Here is a 12,070-nt window from a genome sequence, read left to right as displayed (position 1 = left end):
TGGCCAACCTGTACAATTGTTTCTTTTGTATAAATAACCATCTTATTTTCAAATTAAAAAAATCAACCACAACTTCCATAATAATGTTACATGTGTCCTAACGACATAGACCGACACATTGAGCACATGCACTACCACCCCAGAACCACCCATCACTGCTACCTTTTCCACCACCAGCATTATCGTTACGGGCTCCATGCACTACCACTCACAAAGACCACCCCAATCATCTATAATGATTATTAATAAATTTATTATTTATTTAATGAAAGTATATTATTAAGATATTTATAATGAGAGATTAGTAAAATAGTTATTATTTGAAGTTAATGATACAATAATAATGTAAACAACCACAACCATTGATTTATCCTTTTCCTAAATAAATCTCAGCCGCTCTTTATCTTTCTTAACTTGTCACAAATGCAAAATTTAGATTAATACGTTAAAAAAATAATTGTACAGTTTTTTTTTGGTATGGTAATTTTTTTCAATTATAACGGCTATTTATCTTGGTTTGGCATCTAACTTTCAAAATGAGCTTTGTTACTTTATAGTCCTCAATTGTTCATCTTCTTTCCTGACCCGACCCGACAAAAATCTAGCCTATAATATTTATTATAAACTTAAAAAAAAAACAACTTTAAAAACTAATATCAAATAAAAAAAAATAAACCAAGAGTAATTATATAATTTGTTTACCTTAGAACACCTTTCTCATCCCACTACCACTACTTCTGTCGCCACCACCACCACCATTAACGTCATCACTATACCATTCTCACCAACACACCACCATCATCCCCACCGCCGATCCACCACCCCGTCATACCACCACAACCACCATTAATGTCAATTAATTTAATATAAGTATGTTTACTATGTACTGGATGGATCTCTTTTGTATTGGTTTTTTATTGAAAGTTAAGTAAACTAATCATTTTTCAGTCGTAAATTTAGCTTTCCCAAGAATGAATTCAGAACGTCCTGGTTTGGTATCTGACATTCAGAGCTTGGTTTCTTTACAATCCTCAATCGTTCATCGTTTTTTCTGTCCCGACCCGATAAAAATATGGCCTATAATATTTATTGTAATTTAAAAAAATTAAATAAAAAAAGTTAAAAACTAATATTGTATCAAATAAAAAGAATAAACCAAGGGTAACTAATTAATTTATCTACCTTAGGACATATGTCTCATCCCACTACCACTACTTCTTCTTCCACCACCACCACCATTAACGTCATCATTCCACCATTCTTACCAACACCCACCGCTGATCCACCACCCCTGCCCACCATCACAACCAACATTAGTGTCAACTGATTTAGTATAAAATCAAGGGAATTTTTAAAAAATGCCCATGTGGGAAAATGCATTTAAGAAAATGCCCACGTTTTTTTCTTAATATATTTAATGCCCGTGCCGTTTGGTTTTTCGTCCGGGTCCGTCACACTAGTAAAATCTCGTGGACTTAGTCAATTTCTCATTTGAGGAGATGAGATTTTGGTGGGCGTAATTACTAAACTTCCAAGTATCATATATCATCTTTCACCGTCCATTTGTTAATCGACGGTTCAAATATGAAGAGCTTTAAATGAACAAAACTATTCATAAAACACCAAGGTGACCAAAATAGTGATACAAAAACTCCAGCCATATGTTGAGTAATAGACGCATTTTTGTGTCTATTTTGTTCTCAATTTTCTGTATTATTAGACTCGATTAAGTACTTATTGTGTTATTTTGTGTTCTTGTAGGAAATTTTAGAGAAATAAGCCCTTTGCGGCGAAATGGGCTCAAAAAGCAGTGTTTTACACCCCAGAGAAATGTACCGTAGGCACCCCAGAAATGCACCGGAAGTGTCCCAGAAATGTCCCGAAGGAACCCAGAAAAATTAATATTTCCACCCCAATTGATATTCGCACACCAGCACTCTGGATAAGGGGCACCTTCTTCAACAATTTGAATTTGTGTTTTTGGCGGGAAATGAAGTTTTCAACTGAAAGAATTTTGATTGTCAAAATGAATGGGTTAGAGTGCGATTCAATCGCTGAAAATTGGCAGAAAGATGTGATTTGGCATAAGAAACAAAGTTTGGGTGGTGGTTTCGATCAAATTTGGCTGGAATACGTGTTTTGATTCTCGAGTTCAAAACAGGGCAAGCATGCACTGGAGGATGTTAATCACGCGTCATGAAGAGTTATGGACGTGTTCTGATGATGTGGAACGGCTCGAGCATCACTTTGGGTCGTGAATAATCGATTTGGAGCGTGGAGGGAGGAAGTTTACGTAAGAAATTCCAAGTTTGGTAAGAAAATATTCGGAAAATATTGTTATTCACTGCCCGCATAATGAAGAATTATATTGGAGTTATTGGCGAGATTTGGAGCTGTTGTTGAGTATAAATAGGCTCTTTGGGTCTACTAGAGAGGGTGTCGAGAGTTTTGGGAGCTAGGGAGAGCTAGAGAAGACGAAATCAGAGTTTAACAAAACTCTGCTGTTGCTGCTGATGATGATGAAGAACACGAAGAACGGACCTGCCAGAGCAGTCGTTCTTCAACAGTGACAGCGACAGCGGAGTGTGGGTCGTAATTTATTACAACATTTCATATGTATCGTTCTTGTGTGACGCTTCATGTGGGTCGCACATTAGCTGTTTACACCATTTTCTCTTCTTCTTACCATTTGTAAACCATCTTTGAGCCATAATAAATTATTTTGAGAGCATTTTTACTATGATGAGCTAATTCCCTCGTAACCAAGGCAATGGAGGAAGCTATTCACGCAACATAAATGGGTAACTATTTCACTTAATTATATAATCCACCTAATCGCTGCTTTTGCAGAGTTTTAAATTATTTGAATGATTGTTTTAATTATTTGTTATTCAGTTTGATAGGTTATGCTTGGTTTAATCTCTTGATAATCTATGCTTAAGGTTTACAAATAATGGTTGAGAATCTGTATGATTGATAGTGAATTAAACATAAAAGAGGACTTAAGAATTGAATAGAGTCTTGAAATATTTATCATTCAATTTTGCATAATAGTGGAATCTAGTGTCTTGGTTACCTCTCGCACCCATTGTTAATAATTTTGTATATAATTTTATTAAATCTTTAAATTTTATCTTCACAAGTCCGAGAGTTTGAACCTCATTACTACAACCCCATCAAAAATCATTAATTATTTTGGCGCCGCCGACGCAGATTTGTGCTTAGGTAGAATTTTTAGGTTTTTATTATTTTTTTTACTATTATTTGTTTTTTTTTATGTTTCTTTTTGTGTCTTTGATTTACAGGTTCGAAGTGGAATACTAAGGACTTGGGAACAAAAAGCTTAAAGCTAAAAGCTAAAAGAGAAGAAAAAAAGGAGACATAATTTTTTTTTTAAGGATTTGTAAATAGGCTTTATTTTTCATAATTTTTGTAATTTTTGGACTTTTTATTTGGACTTTATTCTGGACAATTGGACTTTATTCTTTTTTTTAACCCTACGGAAGGGTATTATTATTAAAAAAAAAAATTACATAAACTGTGTGCAGGGAAGGACGACGATTACTATATCGTCTCGGCCCCTCGGGTTCATACATGACATAGGATTCGTGGCATGAGTCGACATCAACGGTTCATCCCCTGTCTGGTACGGGAGGTAAGTCCATCGAAACACTCGCGAATCTCCTGTCAGCGGGTTTAATGTATTCCTTAAGGTGATTCATTGATTGAGGACGAATTTGGACTGTTTTTAAATTCATAGTAAAGGGCAAGGCCTGGCCAATACAAGATAAGGGTTCGGATTTCATCACCGCTCCCTTCTTGCCCGCCTTAGGAAAACGAAACCTAACGCGAACCCAAGCTTTAAAATTTGGAATAGAACGAGACCGATAGGGTAACGAGCTTAATAGGAAACTCGTTCGAAAAATATTGGTTGCTCTTTAAGCACACTTCAAAGTTCATGATGGTTTCTGTGAGTTGAATGTGTGACTGCGCCGCCTTCTAATGCGGTGAGGCCTTGGGTATCAAAGCTCTACTAAGCTTCCCTCGCCTCGATTCAACTTACGTTAGCTCGGATTGATTCCATAGGGGTGTGCTCAAATTGTAACGAATTCCTTTTCGAAGGAATAGAAGCTGGTCTAGAAACAATCTAAGTGGAGCCATCATGCTTTTTGTTTGCTAGAAATCTTTAGGTTTATTTTGGTGGAGTCGAGTCGGCCTTGTTTGTGGTTGTGTAGAATTCCCTTGCAATTAAGAATGTCGAACTGGTATGATAGAAGCCAAGACAATGAGTATCGACCTGAATTTGAATATGGACATCATCAGTTTTATGACCATGGTGGGAATAGTAGTTGGGAACGCCAACCATTTCAAGGTTATGGTTCATACCATAGTGAGCCCAATTGCTATCCACACACGAATTGGTCTTACGAGCAAGAAAATCAGGAATATTATAGTACTAGTCATGCGTTTTTGAAAATTACTTAAAAACTAGTCCTGATTATGACATTTCTAAACCTGTTCAATCTCTAGAAGAAATCTACCAACAAATTCGAAGGGAGTATGAACGTGCAGTTAGTTCAAGAGAAGAGAGTACACAACGGTCTAAGATATTCAATGAGACTTGTGAACGTATAAGTGTTACGCTCAGTGAAATTCAAGCACGTTTAGAGGCAGAAAATGAACAGTTAGCTAATGCTGCTCGAAATAATCTAAATTTCCAAAATAGTGTTTCCAATTCTACCCTTGATATCAATAGTGAATATTTTCCCAATCTAGAGGACGAGGTTAGAATAAAAGACACTACTTATTTAGATAAGGTTCAATCATCTTTGTACTATTATGATGATGAGGATAGTAGTAATGAAGAATCTGAAATATGTAGGCATCGTGATCAGGAATCTATTAATCCAATTGAGCTTTATAATGATTATATTATTTCTAGTTCAAATCCAAATAATTTTTATGATTATTCACCTATTCAAAAGGACGAGGATTTGATTAGGGATACCACCGTTTTAGACGATGTAGTTTTTCCTTTTGATTACGAAGCCGATAGTGGTTTAGAGGAACGGGTTTATTCCGAAAATGCTGTTGTAGAGTCTAGAGACTTAGAAACAATAGTATTAGATGAAGATATACCCGTAGAGATGAGTAAAGATGCACTACCTGATAATAAATTAGAAGAATCAATTGACCATTTTCAAGAATCTAATGATCCAGAAATTAGGGAGATTGTAACTAGTCTATCTAGAGACACTGAAAACTCTAAGTTTGGGGGTGATTATCACCTTCCTAGTGCCTTACCTTTAACTCTCAGAAAGTCCCTTCACTTAGGGCTTGATATCTCTGCCTCGACAATTTTACAAGATTACCTTCATACTCGTTTTCCCGAACCTAATGATGTCCAGGAAGAAGTTCAGTCGTTAGAAACCCATCCTCTGGTTGATGTGGTTTTCCCAGGCTATGATCCCCAGATTGACTTTGTTTTCCCACCAAATAGTTTTCTTCCAACTGTGGTAACGTTTATATTTCAAATGTGTCGAATATTAAGTTGTGAGACTAAACCTAAATGCTTTAGGAAATTAGAATCGACACATTTGCTTAAGAATGACCACTACTCTCATTGTGGTCAATTATGTAAGTCAAATCTTATTGACTTAGAGGATCCTCAGTTATTTAGGTTATTATTGTGCGCTCCTAAGATCATATTTGAGTTTTTCCAGACTCTAGGACCTAGTGATTCGGATCCCATCTATAAAGAAACGCAGCCAATGAAAATATTTTATTTAGACCCTTTCATAGAACCTGAACCTGAACCGCAATTAGCGATAGTTTTTAGGAAACTAGGTAAGGGCATGCTTTTCTTGTCCATTTTCTTGGTTCACTGCAGTTTCCTATGGTCAGCTCTTTTTGGTTTTGAAGACCCACAGTTATTTCGACTGTTACTTTATGGTTCGAGTTGACCAATCCTTTTCTAAGTCTGGATGAAGACTTTAAACTTAGCACTTCTTGGGAGGTAACCCAATCTCATGCAACACGGTAATATCCTTCCTTAACTCTTTTGCTTCAAATAGTAGCCGTTTCTCCTTGTTCATGCTTTTAATTTCATCTTTAGATCATTGAGTACAATGTTAGATTTAAGTTTGGGGGTATGGGAGAAACTTTTTAGTTGCAATTAGTAAACTCCAGAGCCTAGAAATTTATGCCTATTAAGGTTTGCACTAACCAATCTAAGTGGATGGGAAAATCTTGGTTATAGGAGTTGAGGAACCAATCTGATTAGATGGAAACATCGAAAGAGTCTATTCATAAAAGCACATAGCTCAGTTGTTAGAAATAACATGATAGTTGCACCATATCTCGTTGAGTCCTTTTCATTTCTGTTTAATTTTTTCATTTTAAACTATGTTTCTCTAAGTGATTAGGTGGGGCACACGATTCAAGTTGTTACCACTGCTAGGGTGAGTTAGAGTGACTGAGTTACTAAAAAAAAAAAAAAGACCGGACCAGTTAGACCAATCGGAATAAGTATTAACACTTGGGTAGCAATATGCGTGTGTTCTCCCTGTTTCCGTCTCCTAAGCAAGCGTGGAATGCAGGACCCGTGGGAACTATCGTGTAATCTGCTGACAAGAAGCATGCGCTTGGATCAAAAAGATCTATTCATGCCGTTAAGTTAAAAAAAAATGGTTATTGTTCTGTGTAGTCAACTGTTGGTTCCCTTGTATTTGCCAGTTTGTTGATCTAGATTTAAGTTATTGACCACGGGTTCCCTTGTATATGCCAGTTGTGTTGATATTAGTCAGACCGGTATCTCAGTTCATTAGGATAGGTTCATTTTGGCAGTGTCCTTCAGACAGATATGTGAAACATCGATCATTTGGTTAACATCAAAAACATCTACATTTTTCTATTTCCATCTCCTTTTTCTATCCATATGATTAGTTTGACTCCGAATATGATGTCCATATTGCAACTATCTGAGTAGAGCTCTGTCACTTTATATGAATTTTAGTATGCTTGAGTGTAAACTCGTGTACAGCAATTGGAATTTCGCATCAGGGTACTTCCTCCTGTAGTCAGTGATTGTAAGCCAACCAAGGAGATTCTTTAGTGCCTTCCAAGGTTCTGCGTAGATAGCTAGGGTCTGGAGTAAAGGTTTTGTGGGTACACCTTTGGTAAACCCTCCGGAGACAACACTCAGCCACTAGGGACACCTAGGGGCTCAAATGATTTTCCTTTCTAGAATAAATTTGCTCGAGGACTAGCAAATAATAAGTTTGGGGGTATTTGATAGACGCATTTATGTGTCTATTATGTTCTCAATTTTCTGTATTATTAGACTCGATTAAGTACTTATTGTGTTATTTTGTGTTCTTGTAGGAAATTTTAGAGAAATAAGCCCTTGCGGCGAAATGGGCTCAAAAAGCAGTGTTTTACACTCCGGAGAAATGTACCGTAGGCACCCCAGAAATGCACCGGAAGCGTCCCAGAAATGTCCCAGAGGAACCCAGAAAAATTACTATTTCTACCCCAATTGATATTCGCACCCCAACACTCTGGATAAGGGGCCTTCTTCAACAATTTGAATTTGTGTTTTTGGCGGGAAATGAAGTTTTCAACTGGCAGAATTTTGATTGTCAAAATGAATGGGTTAGAGTGCGATTCAATTGCTGAAAATTGGCAGAAAGATGTGATTTGGCATAAGGAACAAAGTTTGGGTGGTGGTTTCGATCAAATTTGGCTGGAATACGTGTTTTGATTCTCGAGTTCAAAACAGGGCAAGCATGCACTGGAGGATGTTAATCACGCGTCATGGAGAGTTATGGACGTGTTCTGATGATGTGGAATGGCTCGAGCATCACTTTGGGTCGTGAATAATCGATTTGGAGCGTGGAGGGAGGAAGTTGACGTAAGAAATTCCAAGTTTGGTAAGAAAATATTCGAAAAATATTGTTATTCACTGCCCGCATAATGAAGAATTATATTGGAGTTATTGGCGAGATTTGGAGCTGTTGTTGGGTATAAATAGGCTCTTTGGGTCTACTGGAGAGGGTGTCGAGAGTTTTGGGAGCTAGGGAGAGCTAGAGAAGACGAAATCATAGTTTAACAAAACTCTGCTGCTGCTGCTGATGATGAAGAACACGAAGAACGGACCTGCCAGGGCAGTCGTTCTTCAACAGTGACAGCAACAGCGGAGTGTGGGTCATAATTTATTACAGCATTTCATATGTATCGTTCTTGTGTGACGCTTCCTGTGGGTCGTACATTAGCTGTTTACACCATTTTCTCTTCTTCTCACCATTTTTAAACCATCTTAGAGCCATAATAAATTATTTTGAGAGCATTTTTACTATGATGAGTTAATTCCCTCGTAACCAAGGCAATAGAGGAAGCTATTCACGCAACATAAATGGGTAACTATTTCACTTAATTATATAATCCACCTAATCGCTGCTTTTGCAGAGTTTTAAATTATTTGAATGATTGTTTTAATTATTTGTTATTCAGTTTGATAGGTTATGCTTGGTTTAATCTCTTGATAATCTATGCTTAAGGTTTACAAATAATGGTTGAGAATCTGTATGATTGACAGTGAATTAAAGATAAAAGAGGATTTAAGAATTGAATATAGTTTTGAAATATTTATCATTCAATTTTGCATAATAGTGGAATCTAGTGTCTTGGTTACCTCTCGCACCCATTGTTAATAATTTTGTATATAATTTTATGAAATCTTTAAATTTAATCATCACAAGTCCGAGAGTTTGAACCTCATTACTACAACCCCATCAAAACTCATTAATCATTGAGAGTTATAAGAACTCCATTTCCCCCAAAAGTGATACAAAAACTCCAAATCCAAAATAATAATCTAAATTAGATCTTTTCCTATTTCAGAACTACCAGGCTTACCCTTTTTTATGCTTTTCTTTGTACGAGATATTAATACCCCAATCTCTCTTAAACTCTCAAACCACTACTGAAACCAGTATCGTGTCTATATCTTTCATTAAAACCATCGCCGCCTCCTTCACCAGCAGCAGCACCTCAACCTCCTACTCTTGCACCACCACTAAACCCACTGCAATATCCTGATCCTCCACCAAAATCACCTCCACAACTCCTCTTCCTACCATTACACCTCAATCAAACCCATTTCCATGTCCTTATCTACAAGCAAATTCGAAATACAGATCCCGATTCAACGAAGATTGGGTATTAATTTTTTGAGTTAAATCGATTTGTATCAATGATGATGACGGTGGTGGTACTCCAAATCATATAATTTTACCGAACCTCCTACTCCTCCTCTTCCGATCCAACCTTCAATTTCTGACCATCTCCGAGAATCACTAAACAAAAAGTTGAATCACAATGATGATATATCATTATCATCATTATCTATTGTTTGATTTGAAGAAATTTCACCTCAACCTCAACTATTACAAGAGGTGCGTATTTCATTTTAGGGTTTTTTTGTATCTAATTTCCAATCAGAATCTGATTTCTAAAGAATTTGGTTTTAATTTTATGAATATCAGCTTTCAAAAGATTAACATCGGTATGAATACCTGATGGTGCTGGAATTCGGTCTTTTGTATGGAAGGTAGTCAGTTTTCTTTTGATTTTAGGTTAAAAATTGAATGAATTTTGAGTTGGGTTTTTACAAAAATTAAGGTAAATAAAAATGAATTTTATCTATTTATACGAGAAGAAATGTTTTGTTGTAAATGTGGTTGGAGATGTGTTGAGATCATATGAAACAACAACTGCATCACTAGTGTGGTCTGATGAGGTTTACAAGCGAAGCGAAGTAAAGATTTAGTCATGTATGGGTAGACCTTATAGTCATATGGAGATGTATTTTGCCTATTTGACTGTTCTGAATGGGATTTCTGTATCTAACTCTTCTGTTGTTAGATTTATGATGTAGTTAAATTCTATTTTGTTTATATTTGCTCCAAACTTATACAACAGTATATACAATGTGGAACAGACTTCCACCTAATGTTGCTAGCAACTAGTAACCATAGGTAGGGAGAACATGGATGCACTAATCCACTGGATACGTGTTATTGTTTAGGTGAATGGTATTGTAAAATGGTGAATAGGATGTGGGACGGGCTGGAGCCTAGTAACTATGAGTGTTTTCTAGCAGGTTCAAATGTGTAGAAACTTTTTATTCTCATCGTGGAAATCCAAAATTGGTTTTTGCGCAGTTCTTTTCTTCCTGATTAGTGTTTGTTTTGGGTGCAGCATATGCTTAGTTGCAGTCCTCAACGTGTGGCTGCTTGTTAGTTATGTGTTTACCAAGTTGAGTGATTCATTAATAGATACTTGTGAAATGATTTGTTTGTTTCAATAGTTGAGACCTCTGTGTGTGTCCATGCCTTACAATATTTGTGCGAGGTTCAAGTTATTCATTTTATAAACCAACACAGGTTATTGGTATTGGTGTGGTCAAACAGAATGAATCATGGTTTGCAATTTTTCTTACAGTTGAATTCTGACGAAACCAATTACGGTTTCATCTTATTTATGATGAAACCGAAAATTGGTTCCATCGTATTTATGATGAAACCATAATTGGTTCCATCTAGTCTTATCCTTACTTAAATTGAATTTTGTTTATGAGTTTGAATTGTTGTTGTGCTTGATAATGAATTAGATGTATGCTAGGATTTGTTACATGAAATTGAAGAAAAGGCATGAAAATGGTTAGTTTTTGTATATGCATATAGGCTCAGGAGTGGGATACTTGCTCTGTTGGATGTCATTTTGGACATAAAAGTGGAGATGATAAGACGCCGGATGCTTCGTTTGGTCAACCTGGTAATCGAGTGCCTAGGATTCTTCGGAAAGTGGAGTCATCGCATTATTATTCAGAGAATAACGTTGCTCCGGCACGAGAGTGGGTGAGCACAATATGTCTTTTTAGAAATAAGATTGATGCACTAGCTAGTCTTGTTAGTTTGATAGTTCAGACTTTAGATGATGAATTTGCAAGATTGTGGATATATGTGAGGCGCTGAATTAAAAGTAATCCCCTTTGTGACTTGATAACCGTTCCAGTAAGCATTAAATGAACACTGCTAAATTGAAAATATCTATTTATCGTTCACAGGCATCCCTACAAGTCTGAATTTTAGGCTATAAAAGTTAACCTTAGCTCGTCAGAATGAAACTACCGGCGAGTAACCATCTTTGACATCAGCTGTGTCTTATTGTTGTTACCACTCCAGAACTATCAAGAGTTGCTAAAGACTAACGTTTGCTATAATTTCTTTTGTATTAGGAAAGGGTTTAAAGTTGTAATGACAACTAGTCTCTCATCAAATGTTCATGTTGGTTATTTTTCGTGGGCTGAGTATGACATTATGGAACCCTTACAACCACAAACAGAAAAGGCCCTTGCGGCTGCCTTCATTTCCGACTGTGGTGCCCGAAACTTCCTTTTGCAGGCCCTTGAGATGCTTGAGAATTCAAATATTCCAATAGATTCCTATGGTGGTTGCCATCGGAACCGTAATGGAGGTAGAAATCATACATATTACTCTGTATATCGTATCCCATTTTGGTGCCTTATTTTGAAACTTTTGTCCAGCTCCTAGATGGGGTTTATAAAATCATGCTAGAATTATATGCTTAGTGTTGTTTGGTTGGCTTGTGAAGAGATTTTAAATTCTATTAGAGACATAGACCACAAAAGTTTAATTTAGCAACTCCGCAAGTGCATGCTACAATTACAACATTTATATTATTATTCGACATCCTAGCATGTATCTTATGTTGCCTGTTGTTGCTAATAGATAATAGTTTGTTGAGGTTCTTGACGACTAAAATAGGATACCTGTTTTTAGCAATAAATTTTGCACCTGCAATGTCAAATCTCTTGATATATAGTGGTCATGTTTGCTTAACTATTCACCAATCACGTCAAGCTTTCTAGGTGTTCATATGGGTATCTTTTGTTATTCATAGTGTACAATTAAATAATAAACTTTCTAGGACATATAAGTTAGTAGACAAGGAAACTTTTTTTAGGTGATCAACTTGATTTTCGATT

General features: G+C 36.4%; 1 protein-coding gene across 1 annotated transcript; it reads left to right on the top strand.

Annotated features, from left to right (window-relative positions):
* The first annotated feature begins 9,691 nt into the window (after window positions 1-9,691).
* LOC113278841 (putative fucosyltransferase-like protein) lies at window positions 9,692-11,615 on the top strand. The gene is made up of 3 exons (XM_026527574.1): window positions 9,692-9,817; window positions 10,746-10,915; window positions 11,300-11,615. Exons 1-3 carry the CDS (start codon window positions 9,692-9,694, stop codon window positions 11,613-11,615), a joined length of 612 nt encoding a protein of 203 aa, XP_026383359.1.
* The last annotated feature ends 455 nt before the right edge of the window (window positions 11,616-12,070 follow it).

The sequence above is a fragment of the Papaver somniferum genome, chromosome 5 (genome assembly GCF_003573695.1).
Source record: "Papaver somniferum cultivar HN1 chromosome 5, ASM357369v1, whole genome shotgun sequence".
In the NCBI taxonomy this organism is placed as follows: Eukaryota; Viridiplantae; Streptophyta; class Magnoliopsida; order Ranunculales; family Papaveraceae; genus Papaver; species Papaver somniferum.
The sequence above is the reverse complement of the archived record's forward strand: the minus strand, read 5'-3'. Positions and strand labels throughout refer to the sequence as shown.

Excerpts from the sequence above, each read along its gene's own strand:
- LOC113278841 (XM_026527574.1), top strand. The coding sequence starts at position 9,692 with ATGAATTTTATCTATTTATACGAGAAGAAATGTTTTGTTGTAAATGTG. Across the intron at positions 9,818-10,745 it reads AGGTTTACAAGCGAAGCGAA|GCTCAGGAGTGGGATACTTG; the intron begins GTAAAGATTTAG and ends ATATGCATATAG. Across the intron at positions 10,916-11,299 it reads AACGTTGCTCCGGCACGAGA|GAAAGGGTTTAAAGTTGTAA; the intron begins GTGGGTGAGCAC and ends CTTTTGTATTAG.